Source organism: Neltuma alba, unplaced genomic scaffold (genome assembly GCF_004799145.2).
Source record: "Neltuma alba isolate B1F8T4 unplaced genomic scaffold, ASM479914v2 tig00013420_pilon, whole genome shotgun sequence".
NCBI lineage: Eukaryota > Viridiplantae > Streptophyta > Magnoliopsida > Fabales > Fabaceae > Neltuma > Neltuma alba.
In genome coordinates, this window is record NW_021637673.1 from 74,301 (window position 1) to 94,200 (window position 19,900).

General features: G+C 35.4%; 1 protein-coding gene across 1 annotated transcript; it reads left to right on the plus strand.

Moving 5' to 3' along the window:
• The first annotated feature begins 2,684 nt into the window (after window positions 1-2,684).
• On the plus strand, window positions 2,685-6,849 carry LOC114737268 (uncharacterized). The gene is made up of 6 exons (XM_028925178.1): window positions 2,685-3,086; window positions 3,868-4,042; window positions 4,744-4,893; window positions 5,752-5,883; window positions 6,427-6,561; window positions 6,695-6,849. Exons 1-6 carry the CDS (start codon window positions 2,685-2,687, stop codon window positions 6,847-6,849), a joined length of 1,149 nt encoding a protein of 382 aa, XP_028781011.1.
• The last annotated feature ends 13,051 nt before the right edge of the window (window positions 6,850-19,900 follow it).

Sequence of the window (19,900 nt, forward strand, 5' to 3'; positions counted from 1 at the left end):
TGGATTGCATTCCAAGCAAGTGAGACAGACAAAAAGAAAAGTAGGAAGCATCTGATTCCTTTGGAATTTCTGTTAATCAAAATGTCACAATTAAAATGCAAATACAAATTAGCTAATTCTGCTTTCCTTTGGCTTGCCCTCATATATACACGAAAGTTTATAAATGTAAAGATTATATATTTCTAATACATATTTTCATATGCAATTGTACATTGGCCATTAGAATAGAAGATCAGGAAATATCACCAAATTTTATGTAATTATCTTTTTATTTTAATAGAATTGATCATTTGATCAATGTATAATAATAATATGGCATGTATTATCCACGCAGTCTTTATTTTCATTTAATCATATCACAAATTTTCAGGAAAAATGACAAAAAAATACTTGTTGAATTTCAAAATGATAAATAAGTAATTTTGATAGATTTTAACTTATTAAAACTACCACAATAGTAGTCAAAACTATTATAAAAGTGGTCAGTATAATTTATATATCTCTTTGAAATTCAATGGATATTTTTTTTGTTACTTTCCCATTATTTTGTCGTCTTAATTCTCTCGTTAATTTGTTGTTGAGCATACGTGTCTCGTGTAAAATTACAAACTGAGTCGAGTCCTGTGATTATTTATGATATATATATAATATAATATAATATGGCCTAAGTAATATTTCATGTGGAAGGTCAACATTTTAATTTTTGTTTCGTCCTGAGGGAGTGTTTGGATGAAACCAAACCATGGTTTGGAGAATATCTTCTGGAGAATAGATTCTGGAAAAAATAGATTTTGTAAAAAAGTGATTCTGAGAAGTGAGAGTGTTTGGATAGTTGTTATCAAAAGCATTTTTTATATGTACAAATTATTAAAAAAAGCATAAGTTAATATGATAATTACATAAAACATAGATTGTATGATATATTTTAATTTGAAGGAATAAAATTGTTAATAATATATTTTTTACCAACATAATTAATAACACATAAGATAATGTAATTAATAAATAATTAATATGTGTATATTTATTTATAAGATATAAGATTAAATATGTTTATAAAAAATTAATTAAGGGGTGTTAAAGTCATATTATTGTTCAGATTTACTCTAATAAGCACAATCATACTCTCCAATTTGAGTCAAAAGCAGAATGAATTTACTTCTCCTGAAACCATGGTTTTGGGTTCTAAAACCATGGTTTTGACCCCAACTATGGTTTCAGATAATTTGCGCCTGTTTGGGTTTTTTTTCCCCAAACCATAGTTTGGGTGGCCTGCTATCCAAACAGGGCCTTAGTTGGATGTAGCCGGCTATGGTTTTACAAATAATGCACGTACAATAATGTCAAGTGATCCTTCCTCTAATTTTTTCTTTTAAGGCAACAATCTCTCTCGTCGTGGATTAAAAGTAATAAATTTTTTGTCTAAACTTTTAAACTAAATTTTTCATTTTACCCTCATTAATTATATATCTATACTTCACTTATTATTCATTTGCAATAAATTATTCTTATTTATACTAAATATTTACTCATTATCTCTCTTTTACTTTCTTCATAAGTAAGAAAAAAATTATTTTTTGCTTTTAATTAAATTTAACTAATATTTTGAGTAGTATGATTTTGATAATTATTCTTCATTGAAAAGAAACGGAATGATTAATGAGACAGGTAATCAATAAAGTCCAGCATATAACTGATAGATGGCAGGGTCCTTTTAACGCCCTTGTTTGCCTTATTTTGTCTTACACCAAGAAAAGAATAATTTGGCCAGAAGTGAAGAACGGGAGCAGACTTGTTTGGAGCAACAAGAAATAAGGAAGCTATACACACACATATTACTCTGTTACTATTTATAAGTTATTTGTAGGAAAAAAGTACTCCTCCGGTCCTTAATATAAGATCCATTTAACTAATTTAATTATATTAAGGAAGTTAGGTAAGTTAGTTAACAATAAGAAAAGTGATATATTTTTCCTAAAACACCATAATCATCTTTCTTAATATCACATTTCCCTTTTCTACGTGATTAGGGTTGAGAGCGTATCCATAGGGGTAATTTAAAGAAAATTGATAAATAAGAGAAATAGATCTTATATTTAAGGTCAAAACCAATTTAAGAATTGGGTCCTATATTAAGGACCGGAGGAGTATTTCTTAAATATAAGTAATTTGTGGGGCAATTTATTACTCTGATTTTTTTTTTATCCTAAATGTAGAGAGAGATAAGATAAATATTTGAGAGAATATAAAGCAGAGGGATAATTATAATGAGATCCTAAAAAAAGAAAATAAATACTAAAAGGTTCTAATAACAAATTAGAAGTTGTCATTTTCTATTATCGAACTTATCATTATAGGCTTATAGTCTGCTCAGTTGTCATTAAAATTTTTTGGTAATTATATCTTTTTCTTCAGACTTTATTACAATTCTCCCTAAAATATATTGTTAATACCCTTTCTTTAACAAAGATAAATGCAAAAAAAAAAAACCAATTTAATATATTTTTGGAATTACAGGCTTGGGGGTATAAATAAGTTATAAATAGAAACGGAGTGATACATAAGAAACGGCAATAGTAGCGTGTGTTAGATGGAGCCTATATATAGATCTCTTTTGTAGAGTTTTTGTTGAAGAGTGTGTCTGTGTCTGTCTATCTGTCTGTCTGTCTATAAACATCGGAGAGATGAATTTAATTGGGGAGGTTTGGACCAAAAAAGAAAGAGTTGGGGAGGTTGAGAGGAATCAGGCAATTAGGGAAATGCGTCTTGGGGTAAAGATACGAGATTGGGTTGCTGTGCTGCGCACAGTGGGGGACCTGCCACCATGTGCAGAGCTGTGGCTGGCCAAGATGAACAAGTGGGCTGACACTTTACTGCACGCAGCTATCACTTATAGGGCACCAACCGCCGTCGTCGATGAGCTGTTGGATGAAATGCGGAGACATGAATTTGACGTCATGGAGATTGTGTCAGCCAGGAATCAGTGGGGCAACACTCCCCTTCACTGCGCCGCCTCTAGGGGCTCTCCCTTGTTGTGTCGCAGCATCCTCCATGCCCTTCCCACCGATGAACAGATAACCCGCGCCGTAATTAATTTAATCTCTTTTATTGATTACATGATGCGCACGCATCTGCATGATGAGATTGAATCTTAACTATTCTGTTTTTAATTAAAAACATGCTTCATGAATTTTTTTTAAAAAGATTTTTTGACGATATTAATAGTCTGAACTAAAATATATGTTTTTAAATTTGAGAGAAAATATGTGTAATTAAAGCAAAATAAAACAGTGGTTGGAATACTTCACTTAATTATTAACGTTGCAGAGTGTAACTGGCATAGAGAGGGGCAAGGGGCATCCATCCCTGGGGCTTCAACTTTTGACATGTTTTTTTAACCTATTCATTATTAGATTTTACAAAAAGTAGGTGACATTCTGATATCTAATGTTGCAGTTTTGAATTCTTCACAATTTCTATATATATATATGTATGTATGTATGTATCAACTGTGCAGTGTTAGATATTTTAAAAAAAATCATTAAAAAATTTAGGTTTATACAATTTTTGGTCCTTCAAGTTTATTTTTATTTTGGTTCTAGTCTTTCAACTTTTTTTATTTAAAATATTAGTCCCTATAATTCAATAAAAACTTAGACCATATTACTCATTAAAGGACGAAAACATATAGTTTGAAATTTGAGAGATCAAAACTAAAATGAGAACAAATTTGAAATACTAAAGATTATATTAACCCAAAATATTTAAAGTTGCATTATTTCATAATATATATTGGGATGTCACTTATTTTATATAAAATTTAAAATTCATTGATGATGATGATGATATTGAATGTTGATTATTAAGGTTCTGGAGCGTAACAAAGAGAGAGAGACGCCTGTGTTCCTGGCTGCTGTTCATGGTCACCCGAAGACCTTCCACTTTCTCAGTGACTTTGTAGAACCTGAGCATACTACAGCTCCCTACATGAAGCCCAATGGGGATTCTGTACTTCATGTAACCATTCAACGAAAGTACTTCGGTCAGTGACTTTGCTTACTTTAAAAATAAGTTAGTTAATTAGTTCTTCTACTCCCTTCGCTTTAAAATGTAAGTTACTTTTTAGGAAAAAATTTTAATCCATAGTATAAATTATTTTGAGAATAATTAATATTTATTTGCTAATTTTATCCCTTTAATTGATGCTTAAAGATGACTCCTCATATTTTTCTCTCTTTCTTTCAAATCCTTAATACGGGTAAAAGCGAGGGGAAATTTTAATCGAAGACGGGTTTAGTTACAAGTTAATTGTTCTTTCATAGTTCTAGTAATGATGGTATGGTTAAAAAGGACTTATATATTTTGGACTAGAGGCATTGTTTGTTTAGGACTAATATTTTAGTTAATTAATGAAATCCTTTACTTGATAAAAGGTATTAGAGTGTATACTACTTCCGATTCTTAATATAAGAGTTAGTTAGAAATTTAATTGAGTCATAAATATAAGACTCAAATCTATTTTTTTCTAAATATTTATTCACTTTGCCCTTAAAATAATGATTGCACGTGTTAAGGAGTTACTATTGTAATGCGAATGTACGTGACTAAAAAAGTTATTTTAGAAAAAATAACATATACTTATTACAAATAAGTAACTTAATTGGTTTTTATAATATTCATAAATTAGTTAGCTATCTAGCTTTTTATAGTAATATAATTGACTTGAATTGATCATTAATACAGAATTATCATTCGCAATAATGCGTCACATCCCCGACCTGGCTTCCATCATCAATGAAAAAGGGCAGGCACCTCTGGACGTCCTGGCCTCTATTCCTTCGGCATTCAGGAGTGCCACTCACCTGAGCTGGTGGGAGAGGCTTTGGTACCCCTGTAAGTGATCTCAATTTAATTATGTGACAAATTAAAGCACTTATGTTTCAATTTATAAGCTCTCTTTTTTCTTTTATCCAACACTGAAAATTACAGTTAAAAACCTAACCTTAACTTTTCAAAAAGATGTACTCCATCTAGTCATATATAATACTGCATCCAATGCTTAAGTAGGGGATTGAATTTTATCCTAAATATAAGATCTTAATTTATTTTTCTAAATTTATAATATTTTATCTAAAATATTTCTATTAATTGTAGGAGGTTTCACAAAGAAATAATTCCAATGCACATTACTAGAGAAGATAATTTAGAAAAAATTTAATACACATCTATCACAAATTGACCAGCTTAATTTTTTTTTTTAATTTTTATAATTAGTTATACGACTTCTATATTAACAACTGGAGATAGTATTTGGAATTAGTTAATTTAAAATATATTTTTAGTCTTTCAACCATATATAAGATTTCAATTTAGTCGCTTAATTTTAAAAAGTATTTTTTTAATCCTTTAACGTTAAAAGTGTTAATAAAAGATAATAATATTGAGATCTTGAATGTTTATAAAACTTTCTTAAATATAAACATATTAAATTTAATTTTTAAAACAACAATAATTTATATAAAAAAATTATCATTTAATATTAAAAATTTTATAATTTAAAAGCTAAAAATATAATTTTTTAATTTAAGAGATTAAAATAAAATATTATATAAAATTAAAAGACTAAATGTACATTTTAATATTGAAAATATTATTATCATTAGTAGTATCATTATTATAGTATTATTACATGAATAGAGAATTAATTGAAACGACGTTGCTGACGTAATGATCATACTTCTATTTCCGAAGTCATCACGATTCGTCCGATTCTTCCCTGGCCTCCCTGTTTGCGGCGTTCAGATTTGGATCATGATGGACCGCCTGATCAGCTTCCCACGCCTGAAGCTCCTTTCGGATTCTCCATTTTAAGGAGTACCATGGGTAATTAGTTATTGATGTTAATGCTTAAATAGATCTTTTTTGAACCTGCACTCGCACGCCTCGAAGCATAAATAAATAATAATTCTTTTACCAATATTCGACTCCTTATTATAAGTTGCTTATAGAAGAAATATTTTTGGTTCGAAACATAAGTTCATTTAGAGGGCTGTTACTTATTAATAATTATTTTTTTTCAATCTTAACCTTATTTAATTATCACTAGGAAGAAAAGAAAGAAAGAAGATTCAGAGTTAATAATGATTTATACATACAGGGAGAGAATTTTAATAAGAATAAACTTGCAGAAAAAAATTAATCAATTTAAGACATATTCAATTATAATTAAACTATCACCGCTTGATACATGAAAATCAGTTAAAAGGGATTTACATATGGTAAGTAGGGGGGGCTTGTTTGTAATCATTTAATCACGTTTTACATAAGTCATCGGAACAAAACTACTGACACATACTTACTCTGTATTTTATAAATCATAATTAAAAAGTTACCTAAAAATCTAACATGTCTGTCTATGGTTGGCAGAGAAGAAAAGGAGACATGTGTTTGGTTGGCGGATCATGAAACGACTGCTAGACAGTGACGCTTTTTATGATAGTTTGACGGAGAGGGAGCTGTTGGTGCTGGACCACGATCATCCGGCGAACTTACCAATGCTAGGTCTTTCATATAAAGGAACTTGGATCCTAAAAATAAATTAAAAAAAAAAGACTTTATTTCATTAATTTTGGTATTTTTGTTTACGTGTGGGTAATTGATAATAAGTAAGATATATGTATGTATGTGCATGCAGCATCATCATTATTAGGATGGACACCATTGTTGAGAGCAACAAAATATGGTGCAATCGAATTGGTGCTGGCAATCTTGGAAAAAAAGCCATTTGCAATTGAGGATGAAAGTGATGAGAAGAAGAATGTGATGTTGGTGGCGGTGGAAGAGAGATAGTCCACCCTATTGGAGAAATTCAGGAAGCAGCAATCCATCTGGAATCGGAATCTCCACCATGCAACCGACGTCCATGGCAATACTGCCTTGCACTTGGTTGCAAAGCTTTCTCGTCATAGGAATGCACCTATGCCAGCCGTTCACATGCAATGGGAAGTTCACTGGTTTCAGGTATGATGACTTTAGGCACCTTTTATATCTTGAAATTAAATCTAATAATTAACTCTTGGAGTTTACCTGTACTCTATATTTTGATGAATTGTTCTCATAAATAATAAATCAACGGTGCAATCATGTATTCATGAAAAAAATTTAAAATTAAAATATATATTTAGTGCTTTAAGTTTATATAAGGTTTTAATTTGGTCTTTTAGTTTTAAAAAAGCATGCATTTTATCTTTTAATTCTAAAATATCGACCTAACTGATAATTTTTTGTAATAATCATAATTATTTTAAAAATTAAATATATTATGTTAATATTTGGGAATGTTTTATCAACATTTAAAATCTTATTATCTTTTTTTTTTTGAGAGCAATGTTACGGTTAATAGACTACAAATATATTTTTCAAAATTAAATGACCAAATTGAATCTGTAAAGTTAAAAGATCAGATGTATACTTTAGCTAAAATTTAATAATATTACGTGTAATTAGAACAATATACACTCTACATGGAGGTGTCTTCAAACATGACATTCGGTTAAAATTCATTAATAATTCTATCACTAACAGTTGAAATATATGTATGTATGTATGTACGCATTCAGTACGTGCAGAATATGATGCTGCCGGAGTTCAATGAACGGGGAAATCTGGAAGGCAAAAGTCCGGGAATGATGTTCGAGGAGGAACACCGTGATCTGATGCAAAAAGGTTACGAGTGGATAAAGGGAATGTCGGGAAATTATATTGTGGCGACGACGCTGATTTCCAGTGTTACTTTTGCAACGTGCTACCAGATTCCGGGCGGCTATGACGGAGACAGTGGCAAGCCGATTGTAGGCTCTCGTATTGAATTCAACGTGTTTGCTATCACAGCACTGGTTTCCTTTTGCTCCTCCGTCACTTCCCTCGCCGCCTTTCTCGCTGTTCACAGCTCCCAAAGTGATAGGCCCGAGAATTACCGTCGACGTCTGCCACTGATTCTGTGCCTGGGTTTGTGCTCCTTGTTTCTCTCAGTTGTGTCCATGTTGATTTCTTTCTGTGCTGCGCATACCTTTGAACTTATTGGCCCCCTAAACAAGCGGTCTAAGTATGTCCCCTTGTACTTTGGTTTTACTTTGTTCCCTCTCTGGTTTTACGGAGCAACACAAATCCCGCTCTACTGGCATCTTATCAAAGCCAGTTTTTCTAAAGTGCCACTCCCCAGGCCATTCTATGCGGAACAATTTGAAGAAACACCGCTGAAAGAAAAGCAAGTACAAGAAGAAACACCGCCGAAGGAAAGCCAAGTGCAAGAAGAAACACGAATAGACATCGTCCGGATATGGAATTATTTTAAGGGTCTGTTTGGTTTGAAGGGAGGGTAGGGAAGGGATGGGAGAGTGGGGCGGGGAAGATTTTATCCTCACCTTATTTGGTTTGATTAAAAGGAAAAAGAGATAGGGATATTTAATAATCCTTGTTTGGTTCAAGAAGAGGAGGAAAGGGATAGTAGTAATCAATTTACCATTTTACCTTACATATTAGTTTATATTTTTTATTGATATATTGTATAAATTAATTTACAACTTAATTTAAATTATATAATTTAATAAAAATTCATTCTTATCATGTTAATATGTGCATTAAAAAATTGGTACAATATTTTTTTATTCTAATTAATATAATAATATATTTGAAATAATCAAATCAACAAATTTTATATCCTCTAAAAAAATTAAAATTTTATTCTCTTTAGGCTATGCTTTTTTCAGTTTTAAAATATATTTAATAAATAATATATTTATAAAAAACAATTAATTTTATAATATTATAATTTTTTGTTTAATTAATTTTTATTATCATATATTTTTTAATTATAATAATTTATATATTTTTTATTTTTCACTTAGGATAATATATTTTCATTGAAAATAAATATTATAATAATATATTTTATGGGTAGTAGTGGATATTAAAAAAATCATAAAGGGATGATGGTCTAAAAATTTAGCTCCTCTTCAAAAAATTCCAATTTGGGAGGGGGTGCTAAAATTTTGGGGGGGGGGGAGGGAACATTTTGGGTTGCCTCCTCTTCAAAATTTTTAACCAAACGAGGAGGAAGGGCTCATTTTCCCTCCCCTCCCCTCTCCTATCCTTCTCCTCCAACCAAACAAGTCCTAAATGCTTTATCACTTTGTTTTTATGCTTTCTTTTCAGTTTAAAGAGAATTTTATTAATGGTGTAAAACTCTAGCATTGGATTATTTATAAATAACTTCTGTTTAAGATGCTAATGGTTTTTTGTGGGTCCTGCAAATGTCCCTAATTTCATCACATCAAAACATGTTCTCTCCTGGTTCTCACTGATTAATTTTGGAACTTCGATTTTAGACCCACCACACAAAATTTACTTTGCATTTTTTAACATAAGAAATAATTAACTTAACGATTTTTTTTTAATTTTCATGAATTAGTTAATTTTGTTTAATATTTAGGACTGGATGGTCATTATATATTTTAAATGTTCTCATTATTTGGTGTAAAATTGATCAGTCTTGAATCCACTCGTCATCATTATTTTTCAACACTAATAATATTAAAATATGTTATAAATGTGTCTCTTCTCACTTGCGTGCTGTATTATGCAGCACCCTGGTTTTGTTCATGAAAATTAAAGAGCTTTTGTCAAAGGGATGGAGGTAATTGGTTTTCCAAACAAATTTATCCAATGAGTCTCAAGTTAAAAACTAGCTTTTCTGTGTCTAGGAATGATGAGGTTCATGACTGCTTTCTTGGAGCAAGAGGTTTTAGAATGATGATGATGAAATGGTCCATAACAAGAAATATTAAAAAGAAACAAAGAAAACACGTATCCCTCTGTTTTTTCCCCCTCTCCTTTTTGGTTTTTGAAAGAAGGAGAAGAAGAAAATCAAAATGTGATCCAGAACACGAAACACAAAAGAGACAAACAAACGCGTCCTTTAATTTTCTTTCTTTTTTGACAGGAAGCATGTAACCTCATCCACTAAATTTGTTTCTTATACTTCTCATTTTCATCTAAACTAATTTAACTTATAAAATGTTACACGAGTATTATAGGGAGATTGGGTCACATTTATTATGATTGACAAATTTATAAAAAAAATTTTAATCAACTCAAATTAATTAAGCACCTCCTATTTTAAAGACAAGAAGTAGTAGTATTTACTTTCAAATTAAAACTTGCCTAATAATTAAGGTATATTGCACAGCCTCGTTTTTCTTTCTTTATTAAAACCACGCCGATCCGCAATTCATTTCTGTTTTCCAAAGCATAATTGAGCAAAACAACTGCAGAAAAGTTGGAATCCATGAAAAAGCGGTCCACATTAAGATTTTCAAGGCTATGATATATATGCATATATATTGTTTCTAACGGCTGAGACGAAAGTAATATTCCCACTGGGCCACGATTTGTGTCCTCACAATATGACTTTAGTTTGTCTACTTAAATTACAAGGCTCTGTCTCGTCTCAGTCATCATTGATTCCAGCTGATCGGTCTCTTGCACCATGTATTTGGTCGTAAAATCTGTTTTACTTAGTAATGGAATGTTATGATCACAAAATCAAGAGGCTGAATGTATATTTCTATTAATGAATCTGTTACAGTTGTAACCTCAGCCAATACAAATATATATCAAGCAAGAGCGATGTAATTGGTAATGCAACAGGGTCGAAAGGATTATCAGAGAGAAAAACAGAAAGAAGCCACAGAGGAGAGAGAAAGACCACGGAGAGAGATTCTGAATCAAAACCAATCATGCCCTCTCTAACCAACTCTGATCCTTTTATGCTGATTCGGTTAGGTCCCTCAGCTTCCAGGTTCTTCTTCTCATTCTCTGACTTCGTCTGGGCCTGACAACATCCATTTCTTCATGGGTTGTTATGGGACCTTGTATTGGGCCGTCCGCTCCGTTCATTACATCACTCCCCCCATTAACCAGGACCTTGTCCTCAAGGTCCAAGTCAAGATACAGGTTCAACAACCGATCTCTATCTTCCCACGAATTTGGGGTGGGGCCATTCCACTAAACCAAGCACTGCTGCACCCACTTGTCGCCTTGTTGGATGAAACGTGTACCCAGAATAATTTCAAGCTGTACCACAGGTCCTTTCGGCAGAGATAATAAAGGAAGGGGAATTGATGGCTGTAACTCATTGTTCTCGACGAATTTCTTCAGAAGAGAAATATGAAAAACGGGATGGATCTTAGCATTTGCAGGCAACTCTAATTTATAAGCGACCTTGCCGATGAGCTCCAGAACACGGAATGGGCCAAAATATCGTAAAGCAAGTTTCTAGTATTTTCGAAGTTCGACTGAGTGCTGTCGGTACGGTTGAAGTTTGACCCAAACTAAGTCCCCCACCAGAAATTCGATGTCTGTTCGTTTCTGATTGGCATAGTATCGCATCTTTTCTTGAGCTCGTTGTAAGTTTTTCTTAAGTGTTTCCAATATCTCATCCCTCTGCTGGAGCTGTTGGTAGACATCTTTTGGTGTATCTTCTTGAGTGGTATGCCGTAATACTGGTGGGGCATCCCTCCCGTACACGATCTTAAAAGGAACCATGCCAATCGCTGTTTGAAACGAGGTATTGTACCAGTATTCCGCCCACAGCAAATACTGCAGCCAATGTCGTGGATGCTCATGCACAAAGCATCGGAGATAGAGCTCGAGGCTTTTGTTGAGTGCTTCTGTTTGACCGTCTGACTGGGGGTGGTAAGCTGATGAAAAACAGAGAGTGGAGCCTTGCAACCTCATCAAGTGACGCCAAAAAGAACTTGTGAAAGTACAGTCTCGATCAGAGACAATGGTATTTGGGATCCCATACAGCTTGACAACATTTTGGAGGAAAGCCTCCGCTACCATATGACTCGTGAAAGTAGCCGGTAATGATATGAAGTGACCATACTTTGACAATCGGTCCACCACGACCATAATAACAGAGTGTCCCTTCACTGGTGGTAGTCTGGTAATGAAATCTAGAGCAATGTCTTCCCAGATTCTTTCCGGGATGGGTAGTGGGTCCAATAGCCTTGCGGGATGCAGCTGAGACACCTTAGCTTGTTGACAGACAGTACAACATCACACATATCGGCGCACACTCTGTCTCATCCGGGGCCAGTAAAACAACCGGGCAATTCGATGAAAAGTGCAGAGATACCCAGCATGTCCTCCCAAGACCGGAGCACGGAATTCATATAGGATGTTGTTAATTAGTTCAGGGACATCATGAGGGATCACCAATCGGTTCCTCCAATATAAATCGGCTTGCTTCAGTTGATAGTCACCTGCCATAGATGGATCTCGCATAATCTTGTTCTTTAATTCTTGAATCTAGGTTGAGGTACGCACCTTCTCGTACACCCTGTCCATGAACGTGTTCTGTAATGAAGAAAGAGCCATGCAAGAAACTCGGGACAGAGCGTCTGCGGCTTGGTTATGCCTTCCTAGTTTATACTCAATGTCAAATCGGTAACCGAGCAACTTGGGTAGGAATGCCTCTTGTTCTGGAGTCTGGATCACTTGGTCGCCTAGATGCTTCAGGCTAGCGTGATCTGTGCGAATCACAAAATAGTGGCCAAAGAGGTACTGACGGAACTTAGCAATAGCTTCTGTGATTGCGAACAGCTCTCGGACATACACCGATTATGCTTGCATCTTGGTGGATAATTTTTTTGAGAAAAATGCGACAAGTCGCCCCTCCTGACTAAGCACGGCCCCAATTCCCACCCCTGAAGCATCTGTTTCCAACACAAATGGTTTGGAGAAATCTGGTAGAGTTAACACTGGGGCATGGACGATCGCTTCTTTTAGAGTTTTAAAAGCCAGGTGGGCCTCATCATTCCATTGGAACCCATCTTTGGTCAGTAATTTTGTCAAAGGGCTTGCAATTTGAGTGTACCCCTGAATGAACCGTCAGTAATAGCCACTTAGTCCTAGGAACCCCTTCAGTTGTGTAACATTCTGTGGAACTGGGCACTGCTTAATAGCTGTTATCTTGGACTTGTCCATTTCTACTCCCTTCTTCAATATGACATCTCCCAAGTAATCAATACAGCATTGCCCAAATACACACTTGGTCATTTTAGCGAATAACCGGTGTCTAGCCAGTGTGTCTAGTACAATCTCTACATGATCCAGGTGCAACTCCCAGGTGGCATTGTAAACCAGAATGTCGTCAAAAAAAATGAGCACAAAGCGCCGCAGATATGGTTTAAAGAGGGAGTTCATAAGTGCCTGAAATGTTGCCGGTGCATTGGTGAGCCCGAAGGGCATAACCATCCATTCATATAACCCTTGGTGTGTCCTGAACGCTATCTTCTCCTTGTCCTCCTAATCTGCTTGCTTACATAAGCTACTAGTTGCACAACGAGTATTTCAGATGAAAGCGATCCTTCTTGGGAATGTATTCCAGAGGATTCAATCTTTTGATGCATGGCATCCATTCGAAGCATCATTTTCTCGAACATGCCTTCTATCTTGCTGAAACGCTCCTTAGCATCTTTAATAAACTCGTTGGTTTTCCTCTGTTCAGCTTGTAGCTCCTTCATTCTAGTGTTGTCAGCGATCGTTTCTCTCTCAATGAAAGTACCAAATCTGTTATGATCACAAAATCAAGAGGCTGAATGTATATTTCTATTAATGAATCTGTTACAGTTGTAACCTCAGCCGATACAAATATATATCAAGCAATAGCGACGTAATCGGTAATGCAACAGGGTTGAAACGATTATCAGAGAGAAAAACAAAAAGAAGCCACAGAGGAGAGAGAAAGACCATAGAGAGAGATTCTGAATCAAAACCAATCATGCCCTCTATAACCAACTCTGATCCTTTTATGCTGATTCGGTTAGGTCCCTCAGATTCCAGGTTCTTCTTCTCATTCTCTGACTTCGTCTGGGCCTGACCGCATCCATTTCTTCATGGGTTGTTATGGGACCTTGTATTGGGCCGTCCGCTCCGTTCATTACATGGAAGCGTTGATAGAAACGGTAAGGCATGGAACTGCGCTTTGCAGTGAAGAGACGAGCATGGAAGCGTGTTATGGATATTGTCAATGAGTATGATCAAGAGATTGAGAGGACTAGGATCAACAAGTGGGGAGACTAATGGAAAACATGGAACAGGCCCAAAGAATGCAAAACTTTATTATTGAACTGAAAAGCAGTAGTCCATTACACCTTTGAATAGAAAGTGACCCACCTACTTATACTGGGTGCAAAGCCAACAATGCTAACCAAACCTAAATGGTTCCTAAATGGGCCCTCGGCCCAATATCTAAAATACATCAATATGTCAATACCCCCCTCAAGTTGGAGGGCAAAAAATACCAACAGCCCCCAACCTGAATAACATTGTCTTCAAGGTCTCTACCTCCACTTGATTTGCATTGTCTATTCTTGGTGCTCTATTCTTGTTTCCTCTAAAATCAAGTGGATAACCAATAATTTGGTAGTAATTGTCTTTCACATGCCCCTTCTTATGGCAATGTGAACATTCCAAATTGGAGCTTCCTCTCCCCCTTCCTCTGCCACGTCCTCTGCCTTGCATGACCATGGCAATTCCTTCTATTGGGCTACTGAGACTTGAATTGGAGATTGATCTCTGAGCCTCAACTTCACAGATCATTGCATATGCTTGATTTACCTAGGGTTGTGTGCTCATTACCAAAATTTGACTACGTGCTTGACTATAGGTATCATTAAGACCCATCAAAAATTGAAGGAGCTTTTGTTGTTGGATCACGTCCCTGTAAATCTTGGATGTCTCGCATTTACAAGAAGGAATGGAAACCAAAGAGGATTGCTCCTCCCAAAGTTCTTTCAGACGAGTGAAATAGCTGGATACTGAGAGAGAGAGCTATCAAAGGGAGGATATCTCCCTATGAATGAAAAACATTCTCAAATATGCTGCCTTGTCAAAACATTCTTGCAGATCAAGCCACGCCAACTGAGCATCTTGGAAGAAAATGGCACCATTTGCAAGCTCCTTTGAGATTGAATTTACAATCCACGACAACACCATGGCATTACAACACTCCCACTGATCCTTGAGATCGTCATCTTGCATCTCTTTCGGGTAAGAACCGTTAACAAAACCCACTTTGTGCTTTACTTGCAGAGCTATTTTCATGGCTCGACTCCACACATTATAATTCTCGACGCTGATGAGAACCTGTGTCACGATGGTTGCCCCTTGTGTATCAGAAGGATGGAGGTACAACAGATGGTTGAAGCTGAGAATTTCGCCAGCAGAATCACCCAAGTTCTTCGAGTCTCCCATGGTGGAAAACGGTGACTTAATCTACTGGCTTTGACGCAACGAAATGGACGAATCAGGGCACGAACACAAAGACTTCGCTCGTGCTCTGGATTGACTGATCAAGATAGACAAAATGACGTCGTCTTCTTCAGATGGTAATGGACCTTCAAGACCTGACTCTAATACCATGATGAAAGACATGGAACATGCCCAAAGAATGCAAAACTTTATTATGGAATTGAAAAATAGTAGTCCATAACAGAAAGTGACCCACCTACTTATACTGGGCACAAAACCAACAATGCTAATCGAACCTAAATGGGCCCTCGGCCCAATATCTAAAATACAGCAATATGTCAATAGAGACACAGCATTGCGTGTGACCATTGATACATCATGATCAATGCAATCAACAAAAACCTAGGGAGACAAAGCCCTAGACATTCTGTCACTCAGATATATATCTGGGGATACTCCCCTTGACCTCACAGCCTCTCGTGGCTCTCAATCAGGTCATCCGTGAATGCATTATGTCACTATTCTGCAAATCACTGCTAAGCATGATGTCTTTCTTTCTTTCATCATGCAACTTAATTTAAGGCAAAACAGTGATGCAGTGCGTTCATTGATGAGCCGAGATTGGATGCGTAACATTGACGGAGAGATGCCTCTCTTCTTGGCTACTCTTCATGATCATGTTGAGAACACCTGCAAAAATAATAGAAATATAATTGGAATGTCTTTAAAAGTTAGTCTACCACACAAAATTAAAATAAAGGCGGCGCTCTCTAGGATTAAACGAACCCTTTCTACATAGAGTAAGGTGACAGAATAATGAAAATTTAAAACTCAGGAAAAGAGAAAGAGGAGGAAAGCTCAGTGACAGAAGTCAATGCACTCTAACCATGCATCCCGCATTGCCTTTTATAGGCACATAATATGCAACTGTTAGGCTGCCATAATGGTGATTAAAGATAGTTTTAATGACAGTTAAAAGGGCGGTTTTTAAACAATTGATTAAAGTGAATTAAAAGATTTTAATACCATTGAATTTGATTTATGAAAGAATAAAAGTGACTAATTAAGACATATAAATACTTCAACGGTTATCTCTAACGTTAATTCTACAAAGTCCTTTTTTTAGCCATTTTATTAGCTCAGGCTCAAATCTTAGTAAATCTTGAATACTATAAGCTTTCTTTTGACACACTCACACACCAAAACTCTAACAGATCACCAAGAAGCCTTCCTCCTTCTGCGCGATGCTGCTGGTGAAGATGGCTCATGCTATTGGAGAACGATGGCGAGACTATGCTTCATTGCACTATTCAAAGAGAATACTTCGGTACATCAGGAGTCAACTAGCTATCAAGTAAGGACTAGTAGCTAACTAAGAATAATAATAATAATTTTTTTTGGGTGCCTGCAGAAATGTCGTTGAAATAATTGATCATGGCGCAGGCATCTTTTTTTTAATCAATGAAAAGGGTGAGTCACTTTTCGCAATCCTTGCGTCTACTCCCTCTGCATTCATAAGCGGCGTTTTTCATCCTAGCTGGTGGGAGAGACTTTTCGTCTGATGTAAGTACAAACGCATTTCCATTATACTAGCTCCGGTCCTTAATATAAGAGCTTGTTTAACTCTTATTTTGGTCCTAAATAGAAGATCTCAATTCATTTTGTCTCTCATATTTATCTATTTTTTTCTAAGATTGTTTTTGTAATAATAGTGGTTCTAGTCAATACACTTGATTAGCAATGATATTTTACAAAAGACAACACCTATTTATTACAAATAACTAATTTAACTAGTTTTCTTAATTTATTCAAATTAGTCAGCTAGCTCTTATATTAAGAATATGAAGTAGTGTGTGTGTGTATGTTTATTCAAGTTAGAATAAATAGTTATGTGTGTGATCGATCATCTAACCATAAGTAGAATACATCCATCTGAAGTAATTTATGGTGAAAATTCCGAGAATACCGGCGATGATCATGATCGTAGAGAAGAATTCAGCATTACGGAGCTTGGAGATTCAGAGATGATGCATGACAGACCGACGAAGAAAATTATTATAGAGAAAATTCATCCCCGTCCATGCAGCTGTTTTCAGATTCCCTAGAGGAGGTTAATTCGCGTTGATCATGTTATCTTAATTAATGAAATGGACACATAATAAGAAACATGTGTGTGTGTGTGTGTGTGTGTGTGTGTGTGACCTAACAAATTAAATGGCTACTAATGTACGCAGAAAAGATGCAGAGACGCCTACTTGGTTCGGAGATCATGGAACAACTTGTACAGGGAGACTCTTGGTACGACGTCCTGCTTGACACAGATGTACGTGTTATGGAGATAAGGGAAGCATATGAGCAGAAAGACAGGAGTGTTGGTGAAGGGATTGAGGAAGTATGGACAGCAATGATGAGCGCAACTAAAAACAGTGCACGGAGTTGGGGAGGGATATCCTAAGACGAAAGCCTATTGCAATAGATGATGAAACCAGTGAGAAAAAGAACATAGTGCTGGTGGCAATAGAGGCAAGGCAATCAGAATTATTGAAGGAAGTGACAAAGCACCCAAGTTGGACTGACAAGCGCCTCAAGTAGGTAAAGGATGTGAAGGGAAATACTGCGTTACGCTTGTCCGCAAAGCGTTCTGTTAATCCCAGGATCTCTGCGTCTCTCATTCACTTGCAGTGGGGAGTGCACTGGTTTGAGGTTTGTTTAATTCATTTAATTTAATTATCATGGAGTCCTCTGATTGAAAAAGGATTGGGAAACACTAAAAAGAATATTTAATGAAGTCATTGAATGAAACATGTTGGATAGCAACTGGCCGATTTAAGAATTTGGTTATGCCATTGATAGAGCACGTAGTATCCATGTAACCGACCTCACCTAGTAGGATAAAGTTTATTATTATTGTAATCGTATTATAGGTTTACGAAGCGCATCCGAAACATCTTGATGAAGTAATTTTTTCATTAGCGCCCAGTATTTTAAGTTTAGGATGATTATTGCTGTAGAATATTAGTTTATAATAGTAAGTAATGCTGAAACCTTAGTTGAAAGTGCTGGATGCATCTTAACCTATTGTTATTAACATTATTCATTCACAGTATGTGCATGGACTTATGCCCGCTTACTCATGAATGAACCAAACGTTGACGGCAAGACTCCAACAAGGATGATCTATGAAGAGGAACACGGTGGGATGTTAGAAGAAAGTGATAAGGGGGTGAAGGAAATGTGTGGGAATTTTGCGACGTGCTGCCAATTCCGAGGGGGTTATGACGGCCAAAACGGCACACCAATTGTACGATCTACCAGCACTGCATTTTAATTGTTTCATATAACGGCGCCTGTTTCCTTTTGCTTCTCCATCAATTCTCTCGTTGCCTTCCTAGCCATCATTTACTCTTCACGAAGTGATCAGTACAGGCATTATCGTCGAGCTTTGCCCTTGAAGCTTCTTGTTGGCCTTTTCTCCTTGTTTGTCTCCATTGCCTCCATGTTGATTTCCTTCTGTGCTGCCCACGTCTTTGAGCTTTATCGCAACCACAAGTCTGGATGTATCCCTTTGTACCTTTCTGTCACTTCCATACCTCTTTGCTTTTACATTGCAACAAAAATCCCACTTTATTACTGGCAACTTCTCGTAGCTAGCCTTCCAATTGTGCCATTCTCCAGGCCATTCTAATTTCACCACACATCAAAGCATGCATGTGGTTCACGTCCTGGTTCTGGTCCTCATTGATTAATTTTGGACTTTCATTTTAGAGCCACCACACGCCATTTACTTTGCATCTTTTAAATGATAATAAGAAATAATCAACTTAGCTAATTTTTTTAACTTTCATGGATTAGTTAACTAGGATTAATATTCAGGACAAGAGGGTCATTGTCCATTTTAAATGTTCTCACTTATTCAGTATAAAATCGATCAATTTAGAATTTACTCCTCATTATTTTCAAAAGAAAAAAAAATTAACTTTCCCTTTTTAATGGAGGAATGATATGATAAATAATACCAAGGATTAGATTACAAGAAAGGGGTTAAAAAAAAACAATAGAGAAACCATGGAAAAAAAAATTAACTAATACATCTTGATCCTATATTTAAGATCAAGTAGAGCTTCAAAACTTTGCTGTATAATTATATATATATATATATATATATCAGCATTATTTTGCGATTAACGTAGACTTTGAAAGGTTTAATTAGTAGTATATTACATTATGTTAATTGCTATTCTCACTCAATTCTTCTGGTCTGTTGCCCTTGTGTTTCTGTTCAACGAAATGTCACAACAAACAACAGTTAACTCTGCTTTCTTCTTTCTCCAAAGTAACATTCTATATACCGCTTGTACTATAAGAAAGCTAAGTTACCCGATCAGGAAGTAAAGACAATAATGTATGGCTTGTATTATAAGAAAGCAACTGGTTACCTTTCCTCGCTTAATTAGTATAAATAGACAAAGATTATTGGAGATTTGTATTTCAAACTAGCAATCGTACTTATTTCTCTCTGCTTGTAGCTACACACCAAAACAATCACTTCAAGATCCACATCAGTAGCAGTATGAGGGGACCA